Source organism: Salmo salar, chromosome ssa26 (assembly GCF_905237065.1).
Source record: "Salmo salar chromosome ssa26, Ssal_v3.1, whole genome shotgun sequence".
Taxonomy (NCBI): Eukaryota; Metazoa; Chordata; class Actinopteri; order Salmoniformes; family Salmonidae; genus Salmo; species Salmo salar.
The window spans coordinates 6,991,620-7,012,111 of record NC_059467.1 but is presented as its reverse complement, the minus strand read 5'-3'; the positions used below and the strand labels follow the sequence as shown (position 1 = coordinate 7,012,111).

Below are 20,492 nucleotides of genomic sequence, written 5' to 3'. Positions count from 1 at the left end.
TACCGCATAGTTTTCCACCTGCACCGTACCATCCTCCGGGCCAACTAGCTGTGGGATGTTTACTCATGTCACAGTTCTGTCCTTCGCAACACCAGTAATCTCAGATAAAACGCTGCTTGATGAGGCCGAAGTACCAGTCGGGGGCAAACTTGGTGTGGACTGTGATCAGGAAGTGAAGGTCGAGACTGTGGTGCAGCTTGTGCATGGTCCGCCAGGCTCTAGCATCCATGGGAACAGAGAGGAGTTGAGTGGGGATACCTAATTCAGAAACTAGGGTAGTGTCCATAAAACTTTCATCCGCCCCAGAGTCAATGAGCACCCGGAGAGACTTAAACTGGTCTCCTCACAGCAGTACACAAAAAAGGGAGTGTGGGTGATGGGAATTAAAGGATTCCCAGTCTGGCTCACCAGAGTACTTGTACCTACTAAAGAAATAGGTGGCTATATAATGCCCCACAGTACAGACAACAGTTGGCGCTCAGCCTACAGGGACGTTCCCTAGGCGATAGTTCAGCTCTGTACAGTTGCATAGGCTCAGGGGTAAACGACTCACTCGTCGCCGATGATTCTTGAGGGAACTTGGGTGGCTTCGGCTCTCCTCGGAAGTGCACACTTCAGGGACTTCCGGATTCCTTCAGAGGTGAGCAGGCAGCAGCTGATGAACGAATGTTCCCGAGACCCGACCTCCTCTCACTCCAGCGTTCTCGTAGATGCATATCAATCCTAATCGTGAGGGCGATGAGGGAATCGAGGTCCAATGGTAACTCCCGCTCTGCAAGCTCATCTTCAATTTCCTCCGAAAGCCCGTGAAGAAAGGTATCAAATAGAGCCTCCGGATTCCAACCACTCTCGGCGGCCAATGTGCGAAACTCTACCGCGTAGTCTGCCACACTACCGGTGTTCTGATATATCTTCAGTAGTTTTTGGGCCGCCTCTCTCCCGGGCACCGGAGAATCGAATACCTTCCTCACCTCCGCCATGAAATCTTCCAGGTTATGGCAAATGGCGGATAGTGTTTCCCAAACGGCCGTCGCCTAGGAGAGCGCCCTTCCGGACATTAGCGTAATTAGTTACGCTATCTTCGATCGATCTGAAAGGAACGAAGATGGCTGTAGTTCAAACATGAAGGAGCACTGGGAAATAAATGCCCGGCAGGTTCCAGGATCGCCAGCATATCGCTCTGGAGGAGGTAAGCGAGGTTCTCGGGGAGCCAGGCTAGGCTGAACAAACCCACCACTAGTAGGGAAGTTTCTGAGTGGCTGGGAGGTCTCAGATGTGGCGTGCTGCTTGCGAGCTAATTCACAGAATTGCTCAGTCAACGCCGTGAACCACAGGTCGTGGCGTTCCGCCAGAGATCGGAACCCCTCCATCAGGTTCTGAAGTAGCTCCTCCTCTCTCTTAATGGTAGCTCCCTGCAGGGAGACAGTGTGACGTAGTTGGTCCAAGTCTGCTGAGTCACTCATGGCCAGATCGTACTATCATGACACAAGGCGAGACCCAGATGGAGGCAGATGGTTTGAGCTTTAGTATGTATTATAATCCAAGGGATAGACAAAAGGCAGGTTGGGGACAGGCAAGCTTTCATAGCCAGGGCGGAGTGCAAAACGGTACAGGGCGGCAGGCAGGCTCGAGGTCAGGGGCAGGCAGAGTGGTCAGGCAGGCGGGCTCAGAGTCAGGACAGGCAAGGAACAAAACCAGGAGGACGAGAAAGAGAGAGACTGGGAAAAATAGGAGCTGAGAGAAAAACGCTGGTTGACTTGACAAACTGGCACAGGCAGACAGAAAACACAGGTATAAATACCCAGGGGATAAGTGGGGAATATGGGCGACACCTGGAGGGGGGTGGAGCAAAGCACAAGGACAAGTGGAACAGATCAGTGTGTGACATAGGGTAAGGACTATGGTAAGGTTTAGGGCTAGGGTTAGGGTAAGGGTTAAATTTAGGGTAAGGATAAGGGTTAGGTCCAGGATGGTAAATGTTAATGTTGTTGACGGTTATTTTACGTCTACTGAACATCTACAAACCATCTACTTGGGACTATCCAAATAAAGTGTTACCTTATTTTCTCTCTCATTTATGCTATTTCATGTTTGTTGGATTCTCAATTAAGTTTCAATACATCTACTGTATTTGTCTTCAACCAAATACACCCCTTTCCTTACACTACGAGACTTCACATCTGTACAGGGCATGTAAAAGCCATGAATACACAAAGACATTACTCGCCAGGACCTTCGATATCTATGTAGAAATGCCATTACATTTTCATGCGATGTTTCAATAATGCACATACGAACCAGTTCTGTCTATCACCAACATCTGGAGCTTACATCCAGTGCTTGCTGAATATGCATGACAAGCTATACAGAAGGCAGAGTGGGAAAAACAACACTCCTAACAATCTAAAGTGCTTTGGAAATGAGGCGGTTGTGAGGCAGTCCTGACCGCACTATATGAGTGAAGTAATCAGCCAGGACTGTCGGTTACCAAGAGAGAGGTGACGAGAATCTCTCACCATTAGATTCTCTTTCACAAAGCCTCTGGCTGCTCCTGGCATGCTGGCAAGAACCGCAGTTAGGTTGTAGTATCTTTAGCAAGGTAGTTGGGCTTGGGAGTCAATGTGAGGTCAACGTGATGAGCTTTTAAAACTCGAGTAGAGTAACAAACATATAGTCTCTTCAAAGAATATAGCTAAACAATTAAGGTCAAAAAACAGATTACCACAAACAGAGCAATGTGCTTATTGCTTGTTGTATTGCTTATACCTATTCAATTTGTTCATATAGACAAGTGTGGGTGTATGTAGGGTTTCTAATAAGTAAGGCGACGTAAAACTTATCCAGATTAGCATTCAGACAGGAAGTGTCTTAATGCTAATCTTACCTAAACCTTCACTCTTCAGAACACATCATTAGTCAGTACAACGCAATTCCAAACAATTATTCAAATCATGGTGGCAATTTTAATAACTGAATGCTTACAGTATTTCTATGCTGAGTGAGAGAAATTATGAAAATGCACTTTAAAGACCGAAAATTGTTAAAATGCAATTTACGGACCATTCACAAGTTCAACCAAGTTAACACACTCTAACAGACAACTCTGCTGAGCATAAGGACCACTTACCAGCAGAATGGATATGAGAGGAATACAAAGTGATGTTTCTGCTTTCTTGGTTTTGAAAAACATCTAGTCCACACACTGTTGTTTCCACTTTTGTCCAAATCATATCCCTCTCTCTTTTATAGTTTGTGGTTGCTCTTTGGATGGGTGGTGATCGTTTGTGTGCAATAGATCAGTTGGAGCAAATGGATTGATTCATCCCCAGGTCTCGCCTAATGGGACATGGGACAAAGATGTAGTTGATTGGTTACTCTTTGATGGTGGCAAGGAAAACTCTCTAGAGTAAACCATTGCCCATTACATGGTTATGTGCGCTCTTTTGGTGTTTTTAGGCCAGGCTACAGTTCAATACTTTGTAATAAACTAAATCCCACTATCTCTGAATCTCACTTAGATAATACCTTTTGGATGATACCAGTGGTAGCAATACATAGTTATACCATCTACAGAAAAGACAGAAATGCCAATGGGGATGGTGTTGCGGTCTATATTCAGAACCACATTCCTGTAAAGCTTAGAGAGGGTCTCATGTTAAATTCTGTTGAAGTAATACGGCTACAGGTTAATCTGCCTCATCTAAATAAATTATTGTGGGAAGCTGCTACAGACCACCAAGTGCTAACAGTCAGTATCTGGATAATATGTGTGAAATTACTGATTGTCATTTGTGCTCCCTCTCCGGCCTCTAGGTCACCAGGCTGCTCATTATGGCGCACACCTGTCACCATCGTTACGCGCACCTGCGTGTCGTCAGACTCACCTGACTCCATCACTTCCCTGATTACCTTCCCTATATATGTCACTCCCTTTGGTTCCTTCCCCGGGCGTCATTGTTTCAGTTTCATGTCTGTGCGTTGTCCGTGTTTCGTATTATGTTTTGTTTATTTATTAAAACACTCACTTCCTAACTCTCAGCGCATGTCGTTACATTGATAATGTATGCGATATCAACAGAGAGGTATAATTTCTTGTTGATTCCAATATTGACTGGCTTTCATTAAGCTGCCCACTCAAGAAAAAGCTTCAAACTGTAACCAGTGCCTGCAACCTGGTTCAGGTTATCAGTCAACCTAGCAGGGTAGCTACAAACAGCAAAGGAATGAAATCAACATGTATTGATCACGTCTTTACTAATGCTGCAGAAATTGACTTTAAGGTGGTATCCAAGTCCATTGGATGTAGTGATCAAAATATAGTAGCCATATCTAGGAGTTCCAAAGTCTGGGCCTAATATAGTGTATAAGATGTCATAAAATAGGTTTTGTAGTGATTCCTATGTTGATGATGTAAAGAATATTTATAGGTCTGTGGTGTGTAATGAGGAGCAAACAGACAATGCACTTGACACATTTCTGAAATTGCTTATTCCAGTTACTAATAAGCATGCACCCATTAATAAAATGGTAAAACCTGTTAAATCCCCTTGGATTGATCAGGAATTTAAAAATGTAATGGGTGAGACGGATGAGGCAAAAGGAATGGCAAATAAGTCTGGCTGCAGAAGCGATTGGCAAACTACTATGAAACAAAGAATGATAGTAAAAAGCTTTGGAGCACCTTAAATTATGTTTTGGGCAAAAACGCAAACCTAGCTCCATCATTCATTGAATCAGATGGCGCATTCATCACAAAACTCACTGATATTGTAAACTACTTTAATGATTTTTTATTGGTAAAATTAGCAAACCAGCTGGCTGGTGTGTTTACGGACATATTCAATCAATCCCAATCCCAGCCTGCTGTTCCCACATGCTTCAAGAGGGCCACCATTGTTCCTGTTCCCAAGAAAGCTAAGGTAACTGAGCTAAACGAATATCGCCCCGTAGCACTCACTTCCGTCATCATGAAGTGCTTTGAGAGGCTACTCAAGGATCATATCACCTCCACCCTACCTGACACCCTAGACCCACTCCAATTTGCTTACCGCCCCAATAGGTCCACAGATGACTGCGTGGCCATGCACGCCTCCAACTCAATCATCAAGTTTGCAGACGACACTACAGTGGTAGGCTTTATTACCAACAATGACGAGACGGCCTACAGGGCGGAGGTAAGGGCCCTCGGAGTGTGGTGTCAGTAAAATAACCTTACACTCAACGTCAACCAAACAAAGGAGATGATCGTGGACTTCAGGAAACAGCAGAGGGAGCACCCCCCCTATCCACATCGACGGGACAGTAGTGTAGAAGGTGGAAAGTTTTAAGTTCCTCTGCGTACACATCACGGACAAACTGAAATGGTCCACCCACACAGACAGCGTGGTGAAGAAGGCGCAACAGCGCCTCTTCAACCTCAGGAGACTGAAGAAATTTGGCTTGTCACCAAAAACACTCAAACTTTTACAGATGCACAATCGAGAGCATCCTGTCGGGATGTATCACCGCCTGGTACGACAACTGCTCCGCCCACAACTGCAAGGTTCTCCAGAGGGTAGTGAGGTCTGCACAACGCATCACCGGGGGCAAACTACCTGCCCTCCAGGACACCTACACCCCCCGATGTCACAGGAAGGCCAAAAAGATCATCAAGGACAACAACCACACGAGCCACTGCCTGTTCACCCCGCTATCATCCAGAAGGCGAGGTCAGTACAGGTGCATCAAAGCTGGGACCGAGAGACTGCCTTGGCAGTAGCTAATTGGGATCCCTAATAAATACAAATATTTTTGGAAAAAAGGGTTCCAAAAAGGTTCTTCATCTGTCCTCATAGGAGAACCCTTTTTGGTTCTATGTAGAACCCTCTATGTAAAGGGTTCAACATGTAACTCAAAAGGGTTCTATCTGGAACCAAAAAGGGTTCTTCAAAGAGTTATCCTATGGGGACAGCCGAAGAACCCTTTTAGGTTTCAAAGAATGTAAACTACTATAACCAACACCTCTTTGGTCTGAGCACATACACGTTTCTCCATAGGGAAGCCAATCTGGTCATCTTGTCCGTCTTCAGTAATGTTTTAGGTTATGGAAGAGATTAACTGGAAGAGATGAACTGAACTCCCACCCTCTCGTAGGCCTCTTTACCCTCTCCCTTCCCCTGTCTTGGTGTAGAGAAAAGTAGGATGAGAGAGAGGGGGGATGAGACATGCCCTTGTGTTCCTCAGCTCAGCCAGTGATAATCTCACATGATTTAACAAAATCCCCACTTCCAGTATGAGCGAGAGAAGAAAAAGTGAGGGAGGGAGAGAGAGATGCCAAAAACCGAACTATTTCACAGCTAAAGTAACACAAAAGTTAAGCTACTTAAAGCAGTTCCTATTGGAGTGAATGTGGGGGTTAGTGAGAAGTATATTGCTATTAAATTAGTCAATGGAAAATAAAAACTTTAGTTTAGACTGGTGCAGCAGTATCTTCACGTGGGGAATGGGGACTCTGGAGAGAGTCTTGGGAAAAAAATACACTGTATTGAACAGTGGGGACTGTGAAGAGACACAGACACACGCTTACACATACACATGATAAGACACACACTGTACACACACATGGATTTTGTATTGTAGATATGTGGTAGTATAGTAGTGGCCTAAGGGTACACACTTAATGTTTTGTGAAAAGTGTTATGAAATGTCATGTAATATTTTAAATTGTATATAACTGCCTTAATGTTGCCAAGGCAGCAGCTAATGGAGATCTTTAATAAATACAAATATGGCGCTGACTCTGCTAAATTGACTCTTTGCCGGGGCTGTTTTTGCCAGATTGGAAGAGATACAGCAGCTTCCCTAATGCTTGGTGTAATCCTTTCGGGGGGTTTGGAGAAATCTCTGCGTTTAAACAAATCGGTGTCTGTCTGCAGCAAATGTGTAAGTGTTGTTGGGGTGGAGTGTCCTGAGGCGAGAATGGAGAGCGAGAGAATAATTTAGATTTTTTTTTTTGAAAACTGTTTATTCAGTTTACACACATCACACACACTTAGATAACACAATATAAATAATATACTCAAAAAACAAATAAAAAATAAGACAAAAAAAACTATAAAGATACTATTCTTTAGACAAGTTAAATACACACTGGGCAAAAGGGTACAAAGGGCCATCTGTAGTTGAAACAATCAGCCGAGGGGTGGGGTGGAGAAATGCAACCACTCTCACATTCACAGACATTCATGGCCACAAAGACTGACCATCCACTGGACCAAAATGAAAGTTGACTTTTTTTTTTAAAGATTACATTGTTGACAAACAACGGAGCAAAACAAGCTCACGTGTTATGCTCTGAAGGGATACGAGGGCTAAGGCTTTCACAAGTAATATTCTTAAAGCATCAATGGGCACACATCAAAAATCTCAATGCCCCCACCTCCAAAAAACACTGAAAAAATATGTCCCCTCCAAGCAGTAAGTCACAGGGATGTAAAATACAGATTTATTTTTGTTTTAATAAGAATACCATCAGAGGGTGGACTGTTCAGAGTAAGACCGGTATGGAGCTCAAGTTTCATAAAACAGTTTGAAGTTCCCACGTGTACTGAATTACATTTTCTCTCATTTCAGAGAACACAACACATCTCCCACCCAATATGTATAATATGGGGGAACCATTTCTGGAGTATTGTAAGGGGAGACAGCCCTATGACAGTGCCATATACTGTATATCAGAGAAGCATTTAAATATGAATTCCCAGAAACCCAACAGTTTATTACAGTTCCAAAACATATGGAATAGTGTGGCTACTTGTTCAAACACAAGAAGAATCAAAATCAGAGAATATTATCCCAAATGTAGCCCTGGACCAGTGATCCACCTTGAATTGGATCTGGCTGTGTCTAGCTAAAAGAGGAAGAATGTTTCCTGTGCATCACAGATTCCCAGGTGTCATCCCCAAGTTCCTACCCCAAAATAATTTTCCCATAGTCTTTAAAGGCAAAAAAGATGGGTTCTGTAAGTAATTTATGATATGTCTGAAATTGCACCCTTAGGAAGCTTGTTTAATTCAAAAAAGCTCTCCATAGCTGTACTTGTATTCCTAATGGGAAATTGAAATGTGTTAGCTCTAACAAAGTTCCTTGTCTAGAGGGAGGAAGAAGTTGGATTGGGGGTGGTCGAAATTTTCCTGTAGCTGAGCAAAAGAGGCTAATTTATTATCAATGAATAATTGGGCTACTGAGGAGAGGCCAAGTGAATGCCTGATGCCAAAAGGCCCATAATTTAAAGATGGAGGAAATAAAATGTTCTGATTGATTGGACCTGACAGAGAAAAGCCTTTAAGGCTAAATGGAACTGATTCCAAATTTTAAGAGACTGTTTCACAATTGGGTTGACACACCTTTTGCCTAGGGCCACTGGGAGAGATGAGCACATGACAGAGGAAAGTGTAGCAGGTTTACATGAATCAGACTCGATCTGGACCAAGAGTGGTCTTAGGCCAGTAGGATCAGTCTGTAGCCAGTACAGAAGGACTCTGAAATGCAGCCCAATAGTATGTCTGAAAATCTTCTAGAGCTAAACCACCCAGTGCCTTAGGCTTCTGTAAATTGATGTTCTATCAATCCTTGGTAACTTGCCATTCCAAATAAAATACTGTACATTCATGTTTGATCCAGTAAATGAAAAAATTGTTTGGAATATAAATGGGGAAACAAAAAGAAAGAAGGACAAAGGCACTCTTAATATAATTAATGAAAATATCAAAGGAATCAAAGTTTAAAAACTGCAGCCGAATCGTGTCAGAGTTTTTAAACTTTGTTTCCATTGAACATGCCATACAAATAAAGGTATATGAATAAATGAAGAGTGCCTAGGTTCTCCTTTCTTTTTGATGACCAATTTACCCCTTTTACCAAAGAGCACCTTCTGTCTACCAAAATCTACTATGGTGTACCTTAGCAGCGCTTCCCTTCCACATTTTTTACTATAAATGGGTAAACATTGAAATAAAGATGAACATGTTGGCAACACATACATTTGAATGACATTAACCCTTCCAATAAGAGAAAGAGGGAGAGACTTCAAAAAGTAAAAGACTGTTTCAAACTATCTGCTAGAGCAACAATGTTTTCCTTAAACATATTGGAATATTTCCTTGTCACTTTAACTCCCATGTAAGTGTATTGATCCTGGACAACCCTAAACTCAAAGTTTGTTAAAGAGCACTTTAAAGCAGCCTGATTTACAGGACAAAGTTCACTCTTGCTTTTGTGCACTGAGATTGCTCCAAATTGCTTAACTTCTTCGGGCTAGGGGGCAGTATTCGGAAGTTTGGATGAATGAGGTGCCCAAAGTAAACTGCCTGTTACTCAGGCCCAGAAGCTAGGATATGCATATAATTGGTAGTATTGGATAGAAAACACTCTAAAAAACTGTTAAAATAATGTAACAGAACTGATATGGCAGGCGAAAACCCGAGGACAATCCATCCAGAATTTGTTTTGTTCAGCTCACCACTGATTACAATGGCTGGGAATGGGAATATAAAAGGAAGACCTCCCAGATTGCAGTTCCTAGGGCTTCCACTAGATGTCAACCGTCTTTAGAAAAAGTTTCAGGCTTGTTTTTTGAAAAATTAGCTAGAATTTGTAGTTTTTCTAAGTGGCTCCCATTTTGTCTGTAGTGTTTGTTGCGCGCTCCGGTGAGGGCGTGCACTTCGTTATTTATCTCCGGTAATGGTCTCCGGTATTCTCTGTCTAAAATGTTATCGTTTATTTACATATTAGTGTACCTGAGGATTGATTAGGAATGTTTTTGGAAGAACTTTATTGGTAACTTACAAGATTCATTTGTATGCATTTTGAACGAGGGAAACCGGTGGATTACTGAGTCAAGCGCGCCAATGAAAATTAATTTTTGGGGATATAAAGAAGGACTTTATCGAACAAAAGGACCATTTGTTATGTAGCTGGGACCCTTGTGATTGCAACCAGATGAAGATCTTCAAAGGTAAGTGATTTATTTTATCGCTATTTCAGACTTTCGTGACGCCTCTGCTTGGTTGGAAATGTATGTAATGCTTTTGTGTGCGGGGCGCTGTCCTCAGATAATCGCATGGTGTGCTTTTTGAAATCTGACAAAGCGGCTGGATTAACAAGAAGTTAAGCTTTTAACTGATGTATAACACGTGTATTTTCATGAATGTTTAATATTACGATTTTTGTAATTTGAATTTGGCGCTCTGCAATTTCACCGGATGTTGGCCAGGTGGCACGGTAGTGTCCCAATGATCCGCAAGAAGTTAAGAATAGATAAGGCATGTAATAAGGAAGTTGGAAATAAACAAAAGAAGGTTGTCCACATAAAACAACGGCTACCCTGAGTATAACTTGATTAGCATCATTAGAGCGCAGTGTGATAGCGAGCGATAGCGGGAGAGTGGACAACCCTGTCTCGATCCGCAGTGCAAGGGAAAATAACCAGAGGACAAGTTGTTAGTCCGTACTGAAGCCATGGGAGATAAATAAATAATATTTTTCCACGCAATGAATTTAGGACTGAAGCCAAATCTATGAAGTGCGGCTGTTAGGTAGTCCCACTCAACGTGTTCAAAAGCTTTGCCAAGAATGTGCAAAGCTGTCATCAAGGCAAAGGGTGGCTACTTTGAAGAATCTCAAATATAACATATATTTTGATTTGTTTAACACTTTTGGTTATTTCATAGTTGTGATGTCTTCACTATTATTCTACAATGTAGAAAATAGTAAAAAATTAAGAAAAACCCTTGAATGAATATGTGTCCAAACTTTTGACTGGTACTGTATGTGCTTATCATAAACCATTAACCGTTTACAATGTCTGATTGATATAAGGCATGTGTTTACATTATGTGACGGAGATCATTGGCTGATTGTCACATTTCCTCCCATTTTACCTGATCAGAGTACTAACATTGCATTGCAGTAGGCCTACACAGGTAGAACACAAGAAGGAACAACATCACCTGAAACAATCAGAACTTGAATTCTGTATGATTGTTCATCTTGAACTTCACAGAACTTTACAGAAAACAGACCTTCACTGACATGCTTGGATGTTAAGGGTGTGTCCACCTTTTTTTGCATTGTCATCATTTGTAGCGCATGTGAGTCAGGTAAGCAATGTTCAGTTTCTACTTCCAGTACCCCAGCAGAACCCAGGACAGAGTCGGAGCCCTCTCCAGTGCAGTAAAGGCCATGGGAAGCTGGATAGCCATCATCTCCTCAACAGCATCAGAACCCTGCAGCTCCTCCATAGTCTTGGGCACCCCAGCCTGCAGCACTGCTGGTGTAGAACAAGGAAGCTCTGTGCACTCCTTTCCTTCAGTGGAAAGAAACACCGGAACCATCACCGGCTCAGGAACAGGCCCCTCCATTGGTAGCTCAGCAACATCACAGCACTGCAGCTCAGACTCACCACCAGCAGTGAACGGTAGATCATGGACAAGTAGACCAGGGACAGGTAGATCAGGGAACTCCCCAGTAGAAAGGGAAAGCTCATTCTCTCCTCCAGGAGTGGACAGCAGCACAGGGAACTCTGGAACCCACTCAGGAGAAGGCCAAGAGGGAAGCTCGGACATCGGAACAGCCTACGGCTCAGGAACAGCCCCCTCCAGCACCTCCACTAGGAATTGCTCGGACCTGGCCCAGCCTTGCCAATGGATTACTGGCTAGGTAGGCATCAGCCCAGCGCTTCCACAGCTGTGGGAAGTCTCTGATGATGCACTCCACGAGCTTAGCAGCCGCCCAGATCTGGTCATCTTCGGCGTTCAGTCAGCACAACCAGTAATTAGCCGCATCCTGCAACTCCTCTGTCACGTTGTCAACCTCCATCTTGTAGAATTTGCCTGCACTCACTGTGACAGTTTTTTCTGTAACTTCTGACACCATTTGTGAGTTTGACCATGCGGTTAGATTGGAACAGGAGGCATACAAGGTGTTTTATCTTGCCAAAGTGAGGCTTTTTATTAGCAGGTGAATAATTAATATAGCCGGCGACTGTACAAGTATTTACAAAAACAAGTAAACAGGACGATAAACAAAAAGTAGGCCTAATCGACTCAAACAAAAAGCCAGGCTTCGATCATTCCTGCACCTGACAGCATGCTGATCTTACCCTGTCTTGTCCCTATCTGTCTCTCAAACACAGAAATGACAGGGTTTGAATACCAATACCCATCATGCATTTGGCCATTGGGAAGAAGCCCTTTCACATCCTTTTCAATTAACATTTAACAGCATGAATTAACATCTAAACATCTTCAGATTCTACACACACATGAATAACCTTGAGCACACATATCAATAATGGTGCAAACATGCTTAGAGTAAATACAATCTGGCATATGAACATGTACGTCCACCCGGGATACGAAACTTCCTTTATCCCCGTACACTGAATAAATCATGCGCTCTTGAACACATCCCATTGCCTGTCAATTCTCTGACCAGGAAATTAACAGATAACCCTCTACAATCAATGAAGAAATACCAGGTAATAATTGACCAAAAGGACATCGCTAACCCCAGGTTATACCATATATAAATATGTGCTTATCATAAACCATTAACATTTTAAATGTCTGATTATTGAGAAAAGGAATGTCTTTAGATTATGTAACGTAGATCATAGGATGATCGTCACAGCCCCTTTGATGTTCCATGAAATGTACTTGATGATATTATATCGGCCACCCTGAGCACCCCTGTTATACACCCCTGTCATTAGAGCACAGAGTGAAAAAGCAATGAATACCCAAAACCCTCATGATAACTTGTCCCAGAGTAATAATGTAAGATACTTGGGAAAGTATGGAAAAAGAAACAAAAAAAAGGACAGAATGACAATATTAGAAATGAACAATTCACTCTCCAGTAAAATTACCAAAATCAAATTAGTTGGATGTTGCGTCAACATACAGCCAAAAACATGTCTGTGCAACGTTGAAAGTTTGCTGGGTATAAATGACGTTCAAACTGTACAACGTTGAAGTAAAGAATAAACAAAAAAATTTAGCCTCAGCACATTTTAAAACTGGAATATACTATCCTTCTCGGAGTTAAGGACATGGACAATATACATCTAGCTGGTTTTTCTATGCGTCGGCAGGACAGAACAGCAGAGTCTGGTAAAATGAGGGGTGGTGGTGAGCAATCTCTAATATTAGAATACTTCATGATAAGCTATAGACCATACTATTTACCAAGAGAGTTTTCATCTGTATTTTTCGTAGCTGTCAATTACTAAGAACGCACTCAACGAGTTGTATAGGATCATAAGCAAACAATAAAAAGCGGCGCCTCAGAAGCGGAGCTCCTAGTGGACATTGATTTTAATGCAGGAAAACTGCAATCCATTTTATCTAATTTCTACCAGCATGTCACCTGTATACAGTGCCTTGCAAAAGTATTCATCCCCCTTGGTGTTTTTCCTATTTTGTTGCACTACAACCTGTAATTTAAATTTATATTTATTTGGATTTCATGTAATGGACATACACAAAATAGTCCAAATTGGTGAAGTGAAATGAAAAAAACACTTGTGAATAGTTATGCACCCTCAAGTTTTCTGTTTTTTTGTCTTATTTCTTGTTTGTTTCACAATAAAAAAAAAAGTCATCTTCAAAGTGGTAGGCATGTTGGGTAAATCAAATGATACAAACCCCCCAGAAAACAATTTTAATTACAGGTTGTAAGGCAACAAAATAGGAAAAGTGCCAAAGTGGTGAATACTTTCACTAGCCACTGTTTCTAAAGGGATATAAACTCTAGATCACCCTTTCTCCACACACAGAGACGCATACAGAACTCTATCCTCCTGCTTACAAACAAAAACTCAAACATGAAGTACCAGTGACAGGCTCAATACGAAAGTGATGGTACGATGAATCGGATGGTAAGCTAAAGGACCACTTTGCTAGCAGAGACTGGAATATGTTCCGGGATTCACCCGATGGCATTGAGGAGTTTACCACACCAGTCACCGGCTTCATTAATAATGTGCATCGATGACGTTGTCCCCACAGTGACCATATGTACATATCCCAACCAGAAGCCATGGATTAAAAGCAACATCTTTCAAGGAGCATAACACTAATCCGGATGCTTATAAGAAATCCCGCTATTCCCTCCGACGAACCATCAAAAAGTCTAAATGCCAATACAGAATTAAGATCGAAACCTACTACAACGGCTCTGACACTCGTCGGATGTGTCAGGGCTTGCAAACTATCATGGTTTACAAAGGGAAACCCAGCTGAGAGCTGCCCAGTAACGCAAGCCTACCAGACGAGCAAAATGCCTTCTATGCTCGCTTTGAGGCAAGAAACACTGAACCATGCATGAGAGCACCAGCTGCTCCAGACGACTGTATGATCACGCTCTCCGTAGCTGATGTGAGTAAGACCTTTAAACAGGTTAACATTCTCACAAGACCGCAGGGCTAGATGGATTACCAGGACGCGTACTCAGATCATGCACTGACCAGCAAGTGTCTTCATTGACATTTTCAAACCTTTCTCTGACACAGTCTGTAATATCTACATGTTTCAAGCAAACCACTATAATCCCTGTGCCTACTAATGCCAAGGTAACCTGTCTAAATGACTCCCACCCCATAGCACTCACATCTGTAGCCATTAAATGCTTTGAAAGGCTGGTTATGGCTCACATCAACACCATCATCCCAGAAACCCTAGACCCATTCCAATTCGTATACCGCCCCAACAGATCCACAGATGACACAATCTCTATTGCACTCCACACTGTCCTTTCCCACCTAGAAAAAAGGAACACCTGCGTGAGAATGCTGTTCATTGACTACAGCTCAGCATTCAACTCCATACTGCACTCCAAGCTCATAACTAAGTTAAGAACCCTGGGACTGAACACCTCCCTCTGCAACTGCATCCTGGACTTCATGATGGGCTGCCCCCAGGTGGTGGGTGTAGGCAACAACATATCCCCATGCTGATGCTCAACACGGGGGCCCCTCAGGGGTGTGTGCTCAGTCCCCTCATGTACTCCCTGTTCACCCACGAAGTCGGAAGTTCACATACACCTGAGCCAAATACATTTAAACTCAGTTTTTCACAATTCCTGACCTTTTAATCCTAGTAAAACTTCCCTGTCTTAGGTCAGTTAGGAATACCACTTTCTTTTAAGAATGTGAAATGTCAGAATAATAGTAGAGAGAATGATTTATTTAATATTTTATTTCTTTCATCACATTCCCAGTGGGTCAGAAGTTTACATACACTCAATTAGTATTTGGTAGCAGTGCCTTAAACAATTTAAACTTGGGTCAAACATTTCGGGTAGCCTTTCACAAGCTTCCCACAATAAGTTGGGTGAATTTTGGCACATTCCTCCTGACAGAGCTGGTGTAACTGAGTCAGGTTTGTAGGCCTCCTTGCTCACACATGCTTTTTCAGTTCTGCCCACAAAGTTTCTATAGGATTGAGGTCAGGGCTTTGTGATGGCCACTCCAATACCTTGACTTTGTTGTCCTTAAGCCATTTTGCCACAACTTTGGAAGTATGCTTGGGGTCATTGTCCATTTGGAAGACCCATTTGCGACCAAGCTTTAACTTCCTGACTGATGTCTTGAGATGTTGCTTCAATATATCCACATAATTTTCCGTCCTCATGATGTCATCTATTTTGTGAAGTGCACCAGCAGCAAAGCACCCCCAAAACATGATGCTGCCACCCCCATGCTTCATGGTTGGGATGGTGTTCTTCGGCTTGTAAGCCTCCCCCTTTTTCCTCCAAACACAACAATGGTCATTATGGCCAAACAGTTATATTTTTGTTTCATCAGACCATCAGACCAGAGGACATTTCTCCAAAAAGTACGATCTTTGTCTCCATGTGCAGTTGCAAACCGTAGTCTGGCTTTTTTATGGCGGTTTTGGAGCAGTGACTTCTTCCTTGCTGAGCAGCCTTTCAGGTTATGTCAATTGTTCAGCTATTAGCCCTCCTCCCAAACTTGCAACAAATAGCTGTTCCCATCTCATTCCTTTCCCTCTTCCACGCGTCATCATTCTGCTCCTGAGTGGCTCGCTTGTGGGTGTGCTGGCAGGATATGGCAGCATCTTCGGTTGTGCGTCAAGAATTCTGCATACAGTAGCACATTTGTATGAAGATGTAGTTATTCACAGGCAAATTGTTATATGCTATGGAGGTACATTTGTGTCTTTTAGTCGAGAGCAAAACCTTTTTTATTTTCAATCAAAAATAATTGTTCTGAAAGCAACTTTTTCCGACACAAAGGAAGTCAAAGCGGACACCTACGAAGATGGCATCTCAGGTAAGCAGCACTGGGCTGTATTGACGTATCCTAAAAATGACATCTGCTGCTTTTGATTGAACGGTCATATCTCAGTTTTTGCTTTCATATCCATAAAAAATAAGCTGTTTTCTTTACTTTCAAAGAGCGAGCTGATCAAGGGGTCGAACATTTAGATATTGCCAGATGTTCACTGTCCGAGAAACAGGCTTTGGAAGCTTTATTGCTGGCAAAAGTGTCCATAACCAGAGGTAATTAAACTGATCTGTGTTCTTTTTCTCCATCTCTGCCTGTCTTGTTGTACATGGAACCTGTCTCACATGCATTAATTAAAAAACCCTTAAGATGTCAGCTGCTAATTTTCAGATTTACACCACATGAACACAGTCATTTTCACTGGACTATCTGTTGCTGCCAAGTCACGATTTGGTGGTGAGACACATAGCCCTCTATATTTAAATGTTTCAGGTACACTCTGATAGGTGTCTGCGTCACATACAGTATCTTCTATTGACATTATGTTCTATTGTTTGTACTCGTGTCTGTTTTTCAGCATAAAGTACTCTGTAGCCATTTAGTGTGGACACCACACACACACAATAACAGTCTCTCTTCTTCACTTCATCCCTCTCCCCCTTCTCTTTAAATCCTCTAGGTTATATCAGCTGTTTTGGTGAACCCTTCCCGCGTCTGAACTGGCTGACAAAGAGGGCACAGCATGATCATAGGTGAGATGTCACTTGGTCGGGTCAACAGGAAGTATTATTAAAGAGATGCTTTACATTAAAATACAGACAGAGATGTAGTAGTCCTAGAGTTAATGATCCAAGGTCAGTTTTGCATTTCCATCCTGATTTAAGATGACTGACTGTGTTAGATTAAAAAAAACAAGGCTTAATCATGCTCTCTCATCTGCAGGTATGTTTTGATGTGAGAGAGGAAGCCAGTCCCGTCATCGCCACCTCACCCGCTCTTAAAATAACCTTCGGGCCAACTGGGGGTCTAAGGCTGGTTAGGAGATACCGCAATTGTGATGAACTGAGAGAATATTAGGGTAGCACTGTAATTCATGAATCATATGCTGTCTGCCGCTGTTCTTACCTCTTTCCCTTTCTGTCTTCTACACCTCTCTCCCCACCTCATCTTTCTTCCTCGTTTCATAATGCACACCATATGTGCATTGAAGTACAGATTGAACTTGTATTTATAATATTACAATTATCATAATTATAATGAATTTATGTATGTATAACACCTGGATAATGCGTTCAATAAAGCGTTTTACATTCTCCTCTGGTTGAAATTTAGTGTCTCATTGAAATACTATCCTGTGTCCTCAGATTAATGCAGATGAAGGGAGTTAGATATGCATCTTTTTTTTTCTGTATATATGAATTACAAATCAATCATGTTTCTAGTCTATTGCATAGTTACAATGTGTAATCATTGATGTCCCAGGAGCAGGATTGGTAAACACTGTTGAAGTGTATAATTGTAATACATACATGCAGACACACAGTTTAATATGACTGAAAAAGAATGTCTCAGAGATTCATACCTGAACCGCACCTTTATTTGCCAAGGAAGAGTACATGATCAGTGAATCTACACATCCATAGGCATACAGTTATTTTTATCCTCCACTGCACAATAAGCAAGTAAATAGTTAGCTAGCTATGTTACTTCATCTGCATTGCAAGGCAAGCTTATACAATTGTACATTCAATTTGCAGTAAATGCTTTAGCTTGCTAGATTCTTTACAGCCACTGTTTCACAAGACTACAGCCTGGTTTGCTGGTTTTCTCAGGAGTCCCTAAACATTAAACAACACGAATTACAAATTCATTCTCCTAACACTAGCTAGCTGGCTAATGTTAGCTAGTCAGATAACTTGCTAAATAGCGATTTTTGTAAATTAACTTCATGACAAAAAAATATGCACAAACGTTTGCCTCTACATTAACTAACATATTCCTCTCAATTGTACATTTTTTGCTTGACTCGTTATGACGTTATAACAACTGACATCTGGTTCCACCGTAATATTTTGTCAGCCATCTTTGTCAGCCACAAGGCAAGGGTGGCTCGAGGCAAAATTTGTCATTGGAACCACTCGATATGATTGGTCATATAAAAACCTTGGGACCCAAATGCATAATGAGTGCTCTAACTCCTCCTTGTGGTTGCAAGCTCGCAACTTTTAAAGGAGGAACCACTGTATATAGAGCATTATTAGAGCTTATATTAGAGCTTATCTTCTAACGTCATATTTTCACTTAGTCATGTATTGATGTCAATGGGAGAGAGACTAAGTGAAAATGTAGGATTCGTCTCAGTTGTTTTTTCTAAGTTGTTTACTCATAGTTTTTTACTCCTCCAAAGCTGAATTCGTCTGGCCTACTGACTATGCCCCGGAGTCCCACGTCCAGTGAGGATGAGATGGCCCAGAGCTGTTCTGACTACTCCGAGGACTCCGCCTCTGACAGCTCCCGTGAGGAGACCATCTACGAGACCATAAGTGCCACCGCTGAGCCGACCCCCAGACGCATGGACGACATACACACTCACTCCCTGGTTGTCCGCGTCCTCATCCCTGACCTGCAACAGACAGTGAGTGTGTGTGTGTGCGGGTGTGTGTGTGTGCGCGGGTGTGCTTGCCTATGTTTAATCAGGAACATGCAAAGGAGTTGTATGTTAATTTGAGTCAGAAGGTTACCTTTGGAGGGTTTTTTACACCCATTTTTCTTTTTAAAGGATAGAACTGTTTAATCCTAGATTCATAGACTGACTCAAAGGGTTTTAATGTCTGGATTGCAAAAGAAGTTCAAGTGATGAAGTCTTAGATTACACTTGTTAGCATCCTCGCTCTCATTTCCCTTTGATATAATACCTTTGATTTAAGCCAGCTCTGGCCATTCATTATCCTGGCTGTGTTGCATCCTTTCGCCTGGCGGAGAACACACGCTGTGTGAATGATCTGTGGGTGTTGACGTATAGACTTTTTCCTATAGGGGAAGCTTCTATCAACCCTTGTTTTGTAATAGAAAATATAAGGCACTGGGGTGTGTGTATCTTGCAAATTTATAGGGACATGCATATCGCTTTGCATTCCTCTCTTATTACCAGACCTGGGTTCAAATACTATTTGAAATAATTTCAAATACTTGAGCTGAGATTGATTGACATGCCTGTTGCAATGGAACCAATAGAATAACTGCAAAACTATAAGTCTGGCACTCCAGGCAGGTTAAAGCAAACGCTAAAAGTATTTTAAAGATTTCAAATAGCATTTGAAGCCAGTTCTGCTTAATATCTGCTTAATTATAGTTGTGTTTTTGTATTTTTGTGTTTCTTGTGCTCCCTCCTTTGATTTATGTAATTCTATCACTAACTCCTTATTTGCTGCTTTTTAAAAAAATCAATCTCTTTTTGACAGCATCCCTTTTGATAAAAAATTAATAATCCATACATGTTTGCCCATGAAGTGGTCGGAAATTGACTTTTTGGACATGAATGCCCAAAACTTAAGGAGATAAAGGTGCTCAAAGTTTACCCATTTTTCAACACTGGGAAATAAAAATGGATGAGTTTGATATCATTTAAAAGCTTATCAACAGGGTTGTCAAACTATTGTCTTGAAAAATAAGTAATGATTTGTTTTACCTTTAACCCTTTCACACGTACCATCACACGGGTGTGATCGTTCTACAGTGGTCCCTGAAGCGTACGATCACACCCGTGTGATTAGAACGCTCATTTAGAACAGCCAGTTTCGAATGACACAACAATCAGTATTTGAGCTGGCCACACTTTTTCAGGAACTATTTACACAAATACAGTCCTTACAAAGTTATGTCCAGAATGTGAGCAGTTTATTTTTGGATGCAATGTTCAGATATTCACAGAAGTATCTATAGCATAACACAATCATCCTAACCGGAAAAATGTAGGCTACATTTGTCCTAGCACTGAGGAAAGATTGACGCAACACAAGCGGTCATATTTTCTAACTCTCGGCTGACAAACTACATTATGAACTAGCTAATAGCAATTACTATGTATAATTAATCACATCACAGGTGAGCTCACCGTTGATCAAAATAATTGAGTAAAACACTTTCTAGAAATCGAAAGTAATCCGACGATGATTAGTTTCAGTGCGCAGCCAGGCTTTTTTCC

The 20,492-nt window shown here is 41.9% G+C and overlaps 1 protein-coding gene across 1 annotated transcript in view; it reads left to right on the top strand.

Moving 5' to 3' along the window:
• LOC106587060 (SH3 and multiple ankyrin repeat domains protein 2) overlaps window positions 1–20,492 on the top strand; it is a 262,030-nt gene that overhangs the window by 44,553 nt on the left and 196,985 nt on the right. Inside the window, exon 3 of the mRNA XM_045708423.1 lies at window positions 18,696–18,923. Coding sequence (XP_045564379.1) covers window positions 18,720–18,923 — 204 coding nt within the window. The 5' untranslated portion in view covers window positions 18,696–18,719. The remainder of the gene's footprint in view (window positions 1–18,695; window positions 18,924–20,492) is intronic.